The following is a 13002-nucleotide window of genomic DNA, read 5'->3' as shown; positions in this document are numbered from 1 at the left end:
TGATTTCACCACAATATATAAGGATATAATCTGCAATAATATTTACATTTTACACAAGCAGATTTTTTTGATACAAACTGAAATTTCTTTTCTTTACACCAAATGTGGAGGTGCCGTAAAGGTCCTTAAATTTTGTGCAAGTTGCAACTTTCAGAAATATTTTTTTCTGTTCACTCCACAATCCACTTGACCTCCTTTTGATATTTTGAAGTCTGAAAGTATTTAGGTTTGGACTTGTAGAGAATGTAGGCATCTCAAGGTGATGCATATAGTATGTGAAATACCCTAAGGTACTTTTCTGAGCCCAATGAATGCATTTTTTCTTGAGTATGACTTGAGTGATTGGAATATTTTTATGTAAATATTTCCTTCTAGCTTTGTGCTAAAATGTGCTAAAAAACCTCACCTCAGCTTGTACACGAGTCAATAAAAAAAAAAAAACTTAATAATGACCCTCCGGAGGCCGGATCCTTGGCGCAGCTTTTCTTTCTTCTCTAGCCGGGAGCATGAAATCCATGCGATCTCCCGACCGGCGCACACTATGACGCTGCGGTGTCGCCACTGATTACGTCGTCAGCGGCGACACCACCGCATCATAGTGTGTGCCCGCCAGCAGATCACATGGACGTGACTCTGCCAGCTATTACCGCAAAGAGAAGAAAGAAGAGGAGCCGTGCCGAGAATCGGGAGCCGCACTGAGCATCGGGGGTGAGTGAGTTTCGCCGGAGGGTGAGTATTAAGTTTTTATTATTTTTTTATGTGCTTGGCATACAGGGGACTGGCTCTATAATACAGGGGGCTGGCTGGCTGTAGACTACATGGGGGCTGGCTGTATACTACAGTCAGTCAGTATGTTTTCCCAATGGTGGTAAAATACTCGAGTATATACGGTATTCGATTTTTGTATTCAAGATACATTTAAATATTTGCCTTTTAGCTGAAGGTTATTGCTGTTTCTTTTCAATAACCCATTTAGCTGCATCATTTGTACAGGGCTTTATAATTCCAATGAAAAGTTTTTCATCATTGTAGATTTGTCTGGCAGTTTTGTCTTCACAAAAAGCACTATAGACCATGTATATAAATATATACTCATAAGTTTCCACAAATTTGAAAATCAGCATTGTTGGATTCCTTCTTTCCCTCCTCCTTTTGCAGACTATGATATATATATATAGCACAGATGTAGAACGGCTTATTTTATGATTTTTATATAATTGCATGGGAAGAGCTTTATGTCTATTCTCAAATATACTATTGTGTTTTATTCATTGCAGGAAGTTTCCCTGAAAGGTTCAGAAAAAATCAACCCAAGACCGGGAAAGGTAATTAGAATCCTTTAGCATGACATATACAGGCGGTCCACTACTAAAGAACACCTGACTTACAGACGCCCCCTAGTTAGAAATAGAACTCTGGTTAATTGGTAATTTACTGGCCCTAGGCTACTATAAACATTTATAACAGTTATCAAAGGTGGCTGTAATTAAGCTTTATTGTTAATCCTGGTACTGATGAGAACCCAACATTTTTAAAATCCAATTGTCACAGAAACCCCCAAAAATTGTCTGGGGCTACAATTATAAACTATACAGTTCCGACTTGCATACAAATTCAACTTAAGAACAAACCTACGGAACCTCTTGTACGTAACCCATGGTCTGCCTGTATAAAAATCATTGTATACTAAGTAGGAATTGTACTTTGAACTGGTTTCTTTCATAACATAAAAGCACATTTAAGAAACAATGTAAAATATTCAGAGGACATTTTTTTATTTAAAAACAAACCCCCTTTCCCATGAAGGTTCTCATTTAATGATTCCCTCAGTGGTAAACATTGACTAATTGGAAGATTATAAAAAGATGCCGTTACTGGATAACAGTAACCAATAAAAAAATTTAAATAAAAACATAACTGTCTATGAATAATGTAAGATGTTCAATGAGCAAACCATTTTTAATAATATAGATGCATTACAGGGAATTTCAAGACTGGCAAATGTAATTCATTCTTCCACTTCCACAAGATGCCAGAGTTGTTAGGAGCGCCCAACTTCTTAATGCTCGTACTACATTTCTGGTGGTCACATAAAGAACTTTACCACAGGTTCGTGTGGATATCAACTATTGAACCAAGGTGACCCCAGCTAATCAAAAGCATTAAAGGAGTATTCCGGGAATATGAACGTCTGATACAAAAACCCTTGATGCTATAAATAAATGAATGTAACAAAACTCAATGTCATTAGTCACAAAACGGAGCTTAAATACCTTATATACTCGAGTATAAGCCTAGTTTTTCAAAACAAAATTTGTGCTCAAAAACCCTAACTCGGCTTATACTCGAGTCAAGTAAAAAAATAAAGTCAAAACTCACCTTTCTGACATCACCTGTAGGTCCTCTTCTGTCTGAGACAGTCTGAGACAGAAGAGGACCAATGGGGGACGTCGGAAAGATGAGTACAGTGTTATTTTTTTTCCTACTAAGATGAGTACAGTGTTATTTTTTTTCCTACTACAGGGGCTGGTCAGGCTGTATGCTACAGGGGCTGGGCAGGCTGTATGCTACAGGGGCTGGCAGACTATATACTGGGAGGCCGTAATCAATGCATTTCCCACCCTCGGCTTATACTCTAGTCAATAGGTTTTCCCAGTTTTTTGTGTTGAAATTAGGAGTTTCGGCTTATACTCGGGTCGGCTTATACTCGAGTATATACGGTAGTTTGTTTTTATGATTCACAAAATGTTATGGCCTCTCTAAAATATGCGGAGTTATCACCAAGATGACCGCCACTGGAAACTACAAGTCCCAAGATCCGTCAGTTCTCAGTAACTCCTCCTCCCTCTTATGCTCAACTCCCAGTAATGATCTAATAGACTTGCTCTGCTACCATAGTAATGATGTGTGTCAACTGCTATCACTGCACATCACCACAACACTGGCCATACTGCATGCACTGCAACTAACCGACTACAGCCAAACATAGTGGTGCTCACATAACCTGCCCAGGCCGGCTCAGGACATGTGATGTGGACATGTGATCAGCGGCCATCTTCTGTCCTGTGTCTGCTCTGCGTGGAGGAAATCATAACGGACTGATTAAAGCACCAGTAGCATTTTAATTCCTTATTACAGTGTATGGAAATAGCATTTTTCTGCTAAGGGGAGCAAAACTTTAAATAACAACTTACACATTAGTTTATATTTTACTGACTCATTTGTATATGAATTATGCTTATTCCTGGAATACCCCTTTAAGGTCTAATCAGAAGAAGGTGCAAGCATTATGGGGCTTGTTATAAACTGCCATTAATTTTGACTCCTCTGAACCTTCCCACTTTCTCTACTATTAGGACTTGCACAGTGAGGGTATGTTAAAAAGGTATATAATATAATTCTTTATATAGTGCACACAGATTACTCAGCCCTCCACAGAGCTTGCCAAATCAGTCCCTGTCCCCAATGGGGCTCACAATCTAATCAACCTACCAGTATGTTTTTGGAGTGTGGGAAGATACCGGAGGCAAACCACGCAAACACAGAGAGAACATACAAACTCTTTGCAAATATTGACCCTGGGACTTGAACCCAGGTCCCCAGCACTAAAAGGCTATAATCCCAAACCCTAAACTACCGTGCTGCATATCTGCACAACAGAAGGCGCTGTTAACTCTTCTTAATAATATTACTATAACAATTGGGATAATTTAGAAGGCTTTTGTTGGGACATCTTATTTAATGATTTGCAGGTAAAGAGGACTGGCCTCTAAGTACCACTATTTCCCTGATCAAGTTTACTTTTCTGAATCCGTCTTCCCACTGGCGGTTTATATATGAGTCAGTTCATGTGAGCCAAATCTTGCATCAATAGAACACAGCAGTGTTTATCCATATGTAGACCTGCATAAGGGTTTTCTTGTACCCATTACATGACAAAGGATCAGTTCTATCCTTTACATTTTTACAGGTGGTGATTCTTACAGAGCCTGAACATGGAGGTGATGTGATTGAAATTTTTACCGATGTCAATGACTGTACTTCTTGGAAGCTCTCACCTACAATTTGTATTAAAACTGTACGAGGATGGTAAGAAATTACATTTCTACAATAAATGTCTTTGGGTGTGTACAATGGGGCACATTTATTAACGGCCCGATCCGCGTTTTTCCGTTGGGTTTTGGTATTTTTTCCGTTTTGCGACGAATTCCGCCGGGATTTTGGCGCACACGATCAGATTTCGACGCAATTGCGCCAGGTTGCATGCAACGGAAATCTGGGTGGGCGTGGCCGTCGGAAAACCCGACGGATTCAGAAAAAACGCTGTATTTAAAAAAAAAAATTGGTCTCACGCGCCATACTTATATGCACCCGGAAGAGATCAGTGAACTCCGACGCACCTCGGCGGACCTCGGCGCAGCAGCGACACCTGGTGGACATAGGGCACAGGACCTTCATGAATCGCCAGAAGACCCCAAACTCTCATCGGAGAAGCAGCCGCTGGAACGCGAATGGACCAGGTAAGAAAATGTGCCCCATTGTGTTTAGAAATGCAATGCAAATGTCTGGGGGCCGCCAGTAACAATCAAGGTGAAGGTTGTTAAATTAAATGTATATGTTTAAGGAAAACCCAAAATACATAATTTGTGTCACAGTGTATCTCTATGGAAGCTCTAGTCAGAAAAAATCCTCCTATTGACAACAAGTATCTGTATGGCAAGTAGAAAGTGCAGGTTGTGAGTTCAAATCCCTGTCTGGGCACTTTATTATATAATTGAATACCATGAAATAATTTAGAGACCTTTGTGTCAGGGGAAGCCCTGGGAGAGGTAGAACATCATATATGGACAGATGGTACCGTATATACTCGTGTATAAGCCGAGTTTTTCAGCACACAAAATGTGCTGAAAAACGTCCCCTCGGCTTATACACGAGTCAATACAGCAGTCAGTCAATAAAAATTACTTTAAAAAAATAAATAAACTTATATACTCACCCTCCGGTGGCCCTGATGCGCAGCGCTGCTCCCCCCATGTCTGCGCGGCTCGTCTTCAGGCTTCTGTGCCCGTCATCTTTCTTCTGCCATTGGCTTTCTCCCATGCAGCGCCTAGCATGACGTCAGCAGCGGAGCGTCATACTAGGCGCCGGCCCGGGAGAGAGCAATGGCGGCGCCCCGCAGAAGAAGGAAGACGGGCACAGAAGCCTGAAGACGAGCCGCGCAGACATGGGGGGAGCAGCACTGCGCATCGGGGCCACCGGAGGGTGAGTATATAAGTTTATTTTTTTTTTTTTTATGCTGGGGTGGCTGTATACTACTGGGGGCAGGCCGGGCTGGGCTGTATACTACACTGGGAAGGCTGGGGTGCTGTATACTACTGGGGGCAAGCTGTATACTACTGGGGGCAAGCTGTATACTACTGGGGGCAAGCTGTATACTACTGGGGGCAGGCTGTATACTACTGGGGGCAAGCTGTATACTACTGGGGGCAGGCTGAGGTGGTTGTATACTACTGGGGACTGGCTGTATACTACTGGGGGCAAGCTGTATACTACTGGGGGCAACCTGTATACTACATTGGGCTGGCTGTATACTACATGGGGGCAGGCTGGCTGTATACTACTGGGGGCAGGCTGTATACTACTGGAGGCAAGCTGGGCTGGCTGTATACTACTGGAGGCAAGCTGGGCTGGCTGTATACTACTGGGGGCAAGCTGGGCTGGGCTGTATACTACTGGGGGCAAGCTGGGCTGGGCTGTATACTACTGGGGGCAAGCTGGGCTGGGCTGTATACTACTGGGGGCAAGCTGGGCTGGGCTGTATACTACTGGGGGCAAGCTGGGCTGGGCTGTATACTACTGGGGGCAAGATGGGCTGGCTGTATACTACTGGGGGCAAGATGGGCTGTATACTACTGGGGGCAGGCTGTATACTATAGGGGGCTGGTTGGCTATATACTGGTGGGGTCTGTGGCCAATGCATTTCCCACCCTCGGCTTATACTCGAGTCAATAGGTTTTTCCAGGTTTTGGTGGTAAAATTAGGGGCCTCGGCTTATACTTGGGTCGGCTTATACTCGAGTATATACGGTATTTCCCTGATGATGTGGCTCCTGCTCTGCCGCTTGCCAGATATCTCTTTTGAGGAATCCCCTGCTGACAGGTACTAGGAGTCTGTACAACAGCAGAAGTCATTCAGTGTGGATAGTAACAGAATCCCAGTACTGTTCTGAATATGAAAGTATTGCACAAATATAGAGGGTTTCGATGCATTGTGCTGTACTGCGTTACATTGTGATTATATGTACATATCTGTAATGAATTCTAATTCATTATATTAATGAACTTTATAACAATATTTTTTTTAGCTGGATACTTTATGAACTTCCAAATTACGAGGGGCGGACCATAGCACTGGAGGAAGGTGACTTAGAAGTCACTGACCCATGGGGAAATGAATCGCAGGATGAAAATTCCCACTCACCAGTCATCATTGGTTCAATAAGACATGTGGTTAAGGTAAAAATGTTAAACTATAAAGCTATGTCACATCTCCTGTAATTTACTGAGGGCAAATACTGAGCTTTTGAATAAATATCCTTTTCTAACATTTAGTAAAGTATTTTTATCTAATAAGTTATTATTTTATACTGACAGGATGCATACAGACAGTATCCTGCTTCCCCTACCACATACAGTGACAGTTATTTGTACTGAAACATTGTCAGTATGTGGATGGGGTCTGTATAAGTGCGTGGTACTAATGGTCACCATGCTGGTGAAAAGTCTGGTTTATATTCTTCAGGTGTGGCTGTGTTTTCCCATCTAATTGCATCTTCTCAGAATCTCATTTCTGTTAACAGCTTGAGGAGCTGATATGTGAAGTCAAAACTGGTTTTATCTTCCAGTCAATGTGGCATTCTACACATTTACATTAATAACTATAGATACTGTTCCTCCTGAGCATTGCAGGACTTGGCAAGGAACAGACAAATTGCAATTAATCACTACATGTCAGATCAAGATTCCTCTTTCATCTACATAAACACCTCTTTAAAGGGTATTCTCATCCGGGCATTCACATTTAATTTAATTCATCTACTATATATACCGTACATTTCTACAGCATCATCTGTGTTCTGGTCTATGCACAACACGGTACACATGTGATTTCTGCTTGGTAAATGATCTTTGATGATGTCATGATTAGGGAGGGGTGTGTCTTCTCCCCTTGTTCTCTTGAAAGCAGGAGGATAAGTTATGAAAAGTGGTCTCATGGTCCCTTTAGATCAGTACAGATAACTGTTCAGACAGAGCTAGGAATGACATATTACATGAGCCAGAGCAGGGTTCTGGCCCCTTCACTATCATGATTTTATCACAGGTCTTGTTCACTGTTTCAGTAAAATTCTAGGGTCAACTCCTATCTTATGTTATGTGTTGAGTGTCAGTCTGGTGAAGGCCCCCACTGAATGTAGCCCAGACAGGGTACACATTTAACATGTAATAGGCAGGGTCCTCCCCCCCCCCCCCCCCTCAGTCCATAATCCATTTTATCTGAGCATCTTAGTACTATAAGGAGTCAAAATAATTTTTACAGAAATATCTTATGTAGATTTCAAACTAAATAAACTACATAGTTTTCATGTAGGTTGCAACTAATCTGCCTTTCCTAAGGAGAAATAGTAATAATCCAGCCAGCACACCGATACTAAAGCATGAGAAAAACTAAAATATAAAGTTGTTGAACAAGGTACAGAAATCACACTGTATGTAGTAGGGGATACATGTACAAGGGATCCAGTCATCATTTCATAATTTTTATAATATGTAAAACATTGATTTGATTTTTTTTTTTTATTTCAGGATTACCGCATTTGTCGAATTGATCTTTTTACGGATCCAGACGGTCTTGGTGTTATGTCTTCATATTATGATGACACAGAAGAAGTGCAGGTGTATGGGAGACTACAGAGAACCTGTTCAATTAAAGTGCATTGTGGAGTGTAAGGAAGTACATTAAATACATTCATTCATTAATTTTCTGACTATGGCTCACCATTTGGTCCATATTTATCAAATATGCACCTTGTACTAGGTGCAGTTTGCCTGTGGAGTACGCAGGGTGCTACAGATTCATGAAAAGTGTTGCACTTCTTCATGAATCTGGTGCCCTCTGCACTGATCCGTCGGAGTGTACCAACTTTTTTTGGTGCACCTTTAACATAGGGTGTGCAAAACAATCCTGTCAATTTGACGTAATGTGGTGCACTGTCCAACTGTGCACCAGAACGCCCCTTTTTATGTGCAGAATTTTGTGTCAAGTTGGGTATAAATACTTAAAAATTATGCAAATGAGCCCGAGGGGCTCCGGGTTCCATAGGTTTTAATTGAGCCTGGAGTCCCTCAGGCTCATTTGCATAGTTTTTAAAGCATTTTATTCTTAAAAACAAGGGCATAAAAAGCTTAAAGAAAAGTGAATCCTGCCAAATGGGGTGCACACCAGCATGTAAGTGTGCTTGGTTTACAATCTTTAATCCTGGTGGTAGATTTCTTTTAAGTATATTTAAGAATCTTGCCTTTGTGGGAATACCCCTTTAAGTCTTGGACCGCCTGTAGTCAGATTAGATATTGGCTGTAGAAGACTTCTTTTAAGGTTTCCTCGGCACTGATTTGCTGCAAAAACACAATGCTTTTGTAGTGATTTAAAAAAACTATTTAGTGAAATTTTTATCTGGGTCTGTTATTATGGGTCTGTTGCTACACAGCAGATGCTTTTGTGTACAGATGGCTCTCAAATTGCAGATATCCTGGTAGAGTACTAGTTTTTAGGTAATAACTGTTGGAATAATACTGTGTTACTGTATGCAACAACTACTTCTGTATGTATTGCATGTATGAACCTTTGTCAAGGAATATTGTAAATGTTAATAAAGTTAGGATGTTTTTTTAAAAAAAAACTCTGAGACAGTAAGAGACAGCACAGACATGTTTCCTTGCTTCCTGCACATGGACTGCATGCTTCCTGAAGTACAGAGATGTTATCCTGTATGCTGAGACAATGGGGGTTATTTACTCAGGGTCCACTGCCCCACATTTTCGTCAGACTTGCAGACGTTTTCGGGTTTTGCGTGGCTGTGACAGATATTTAACAGGGGATTATGTCTCGCGCAATCGGATTTTGGCGCAGCAGTCGGGGGGGGGGGGGTTGTGCGGTCGGACGACTGAGCGCGTGATTTCACTTTCTACTTGTGTCGCAAGATCAAGCACTTACATACACCAGGAAGAAGAAGGTTTACTCTGGCGGACCTGAACGGGGAAGTGACACATTCAGGCTATCGGGCGCACGATCTTAGTGAATCGCAGCACAGTGCATTCTCGTCGGACAATGCACTTTCTGTAAACTCCTCCGGACGGGTAAATAAATGTGCCCCATTCTGTGAGTTCTGATCATAAATAAAGTTTCTTTTACAGTTGCTCTTATGTAGAATGATCTGAATAAGCTTCTGCTAACAATAACAGTGGCAATCTGATATGGCTTGTATATTTTTTTTCTCTGGTTGCTTATATTAAAGTTCATCTGTCATTAGCAGGGGTATTTAAAAAAATCCACTTCTTGGTACAAAGCCAAGAAGCATTTGGCACATTGTGTAACTCCTTAGCCACATTGCAGATAGTTTGGCTCCCCACAAAAGCACATATATTCAGGTTTTTACCTTGTAGGTAAAAAATGCTACGTCAAAGGAAACTCCTCATAATGTTTTCACATTTAACCCTAATGTAGCAATATATAAGTTACTCCTCAAGTTGATTTTATATTAAAGATCCACTGCTTCACCAGAAATTAAAATGTGTTAAGTACCTTGCTCCTTGCCGGCATAGACCTTCGAGTCTGGGTGGGTGTCTCCCTCCTGCGTGCAAACCATCTAATCACAGAATCGACGTCAAACACAGCTCCCACTTACCCCCCTCCCTTCTTACCACCAATTATAAGTTTTCAAGAAAATCCTGTGCACCTCCTCCTCTTGTATTCTGTTGTAGGAACCTGTCATTAGTTTAAATGTGACAAGTTTCCTTTAAACGGGCAACCAAGTCGTGACTGGCTCCTCTGCTCAACTCAGGAACGGGGTACATCAGACCCCTTTTCTCTTGATATGTAGGGGTGTCACCACCGAGACCCCCATCAATCAGCAAGTTTGGCCCTATCCTGTGGACTTCTTTCAAGGGAAAATCCCTTTAAGACAACAGTCATGGGAATTACTAAGCAAATTACTTCCACAGGCAGCATAAAAACATATACAATGGGCATATTGAATATACTGCGTATATTCACATTTTTTGAATTAGTGAAAATAGCCACTTGGAACAATTGTAATATAAATACATATGTGCAGTATAATTCCTTCCTTTATATTAAAGGTTTTTTTTTAGTTGCTGCAGCATGTAGTCGTGACTTAAGAATACCTCATTCCAAGTACAAGTAAATCCAAGCACTCCGTACGTGTTTTTGATGCCAGAAAGTGATACTTTATTATATTTATACAGAAGTGATCAAAAGGTGTGACGTTTCGACCTACACTCAGGTCTTTGTCAAACACGATCTGGATGGAAGACAGGGTTAGGCTGGCTGTGCTGGTGAGCGTCCGGTATTGACACTATGGGGGTCATTTACTAAGGGCCCGATTCGCGTTTTCCCGACGTGTTACCCGAATATTTCCGATTTGCGCCGCTTGAACATGAATTGCCCCGGGTTTTTGGCGCACGCGATCGGATTGTGGCGCATCGGGGCCGGCATGCGCGCGACAGAAATCGGGGGGGCGTGGCCGAACGAAAACCCGACGTATTCGGAAAAACCGCCGCATTTAAATGCCGAAAATGTGTCGCTTGGGGAGCGCTCACCTTCTATGGGATGGTGCATTCCGGGGCGTTAAGATTATTTTCGGCGCTGCAGCGCCACCTGGTGGACGGCGGAGGAACTACCATCTTAAATCCCAGCCGGACCCGAATCCTGTGCAGAGAACGCGCCGCTGGATCGCGAATGGGCCGGGTAAGTAAATGTGCCCCTATGTGTCTGGGAGCAGACTGCCTACAGACACATAGGGGGTCATTTATTAAGGGCCCGATTCGCGTTTTCCCGACGTGTTACCCGAATATTTCCGTTTTGCGCCGCTTGTACTTAAATTGCCCCGGGATTTTGGCGCACGCGATCGGATTGTGGCGCATCGGCGCTGGCATGCGCGCGACGGAAATCGGGGGGCGTGGCCGAACGAAAACCCGACGTATTCGGAAAAACCGCCGCATTTAAAAACCGAAAATGTGTCGCATAAGGACCGCTTACCTTCACCTGGTCCAGCTCGGTGCATTCCGGCGCGATGAGTTTACTTTCAGCGCAGCAGCGCCACCTGGTGGACGGCGGAAGAACTACCTTATTAAATCCCGGCCGGACCCGAATCCAGAGCGGAGAAGCCGCCGCTGGAACGCGAATGGACCGGGTAAGTAAATTTGCCCCATAGTGTCAATACCGGACGCTCACCAGCACAGGCAGCCTAACCCTGTCTTCCATATATTTTTTTTTCTATAGTAGAGGCTGCAGCCTTATGAATTTTTTATGTACCTTATGTAAAAGGTGGTATGGGATTAATAGAAGGAGTATTGAATCAGAATAAAAGGAGCTCAGTCTCTGTTCCTCAAACAAATATATAGTATGAGATGCATAAGTACTTTTTACTAGCATTACATTGAAAAAAAGTATGGGGAGCTTGATAAGTGAGATTTTTGTACTGAACTCTTTTACTATGTGAAATATGTCTGTGATCACTTCACATATCACGCAATGTATGGTATTTCACCTGGCTTTAATGAGTGGGTGTATGCTTACACATTTCCATATGTAACTACATGTTGTGTAGTGTTTTCCCCATATTTAATTGTTGGCACACATACAGGTCTCTTTCCATGCCATGTTTACATGATAATTGCAGCCCCAATGTAGATTACGTTTATTTATAGCCTCAAAGCTCCCATCAAGTGGCAGATCTGTAGGTCAAACTTTAAGGTGATGCACTGTAGTACTGTAAATGTAGCAGTTGTAATCCTTGTTAATTGAAAAAAATAAATTAACAAAAGAAAATAATGTAGCAAATAGTATGCATATGTGATTAAATTTGAATTATCTGAAGTAGGAAAAATTCTGATAGCAACAGGTAGAACTCCCCAACTGTTGTTTTTTAATCCTTTTCAATTGTAAAAAGATATAGGGGGTTATTTATCATTAGGTGGCTCCTTGGGACAGTTCTATTCAGTCTGATTCATTAAAGTGGCTTTGGCTCGTTAATACATTTTCTAAAGCTCTACTTGTGCCTGGGATTTTTCTTTAGCAGCAAACCAGAAGGAGAATGGAGTGACTATGCAATACCAAAAAAGACCAGCAAAGTTTTCCCTATTGTATCTTTGTTCTACTAGTCAGATTTTTATGTGTTGTTCTGGCTCATTTAATTAAAAAATACTATCATAATAACATGGGATATAATTAATTTTTTTGTTCCAGGTGGCTTATTTATGAAGAATCTGGCTTCCAGGGAATACCATTCATTTTGGAATCAGGAGAATACCCTGATCTATCTTTTTTAAACATCCAGGAGGCATACATTGGATCAATGCGGCCATTGAAAATGGTGAGTAATATTAAAGGGAACCTGTCAACAGCCTAAGCCCTGTTAAACTACAAAATGTACCTTATATGGCTAGTTGCATATTCTCTGGCAATGTCTTTATATATGGCCAACGCTGTCTGACAAATGGGCAATCGGGGGGAGTGTGGTGCTCAGGGCAGAAGCCAACGGCCACTCCTCCGCGCTACCAAGAACCCGAATCCATCCTTTCCACCAGCTTTGCCTCTTGTTCGTAGCCATTTGCATAATTTTTAAAGCCCTTTTTTCTTGAAAAACAAGGTCATAAGAAGCTAAAAGAAAATTCTGCCAGAGGGGGCACACACCAGTATGTCAGT

The 13002-nt window shown here is 42.0% G+C and overlaps 1 protein-coding gene across 2 annotated transcripts in view; it reads left to right on the top strand.

Moving 5' to 3' along the window:
• CRYBG1 (crystallin beta-gamma domain containing 1) overlaps nucleotides 1–13002 on the top strand; it is a 195140-nt gene that overhangs the window by 167043 nt on the left and 15095 nt on the right. For both annotated transcript variants that reach the window (XM_072141862.1, XM_072141863.1), the window contains 5 exons: nucleotides 1278–1325; nucleotides 3971–4089; nucleotides 6365–6515; nucleotides 7863–8002; nucleotides 12544–12670. In XM_072141862.1, coding sequence (XP_071997963.1) covers nucleotides 1278–1325; nucleotides 3971–4089; nucleotides 6365–6515; nucleotides 7863–8002; nucleotides 12544–12670 — 585 coding nt within the window. The remainder of the gene's footprint in view (nucleotides 1–1277; nucleotides 1326–3970; nucleotides 4090–6364; nucleotides 6516–7862; nucleotides 8003–12543; nucleotides 12671–13002) is intronic.

The sequence above is a fragment of the Engystomops pustulosus genome, chromosome 3 (assembly GCF_040894005.1).
Source record: "Engystomops pustulosus chromosome 3, aEngPut4.maternal, whole genome shotgun sequence".
NCBI classification, from domain to species: domain Eukaryota; kingdom Metazoa; phylum Chordata; class Amphibia; order Anura; family Leptodactylidae; genus Engystomops; species Engystomops pustulosus.
Note: the sequence above shows the minus strand (reverse complement) of the source record. Positions and strands in the feature narration are given on the sequence as shown.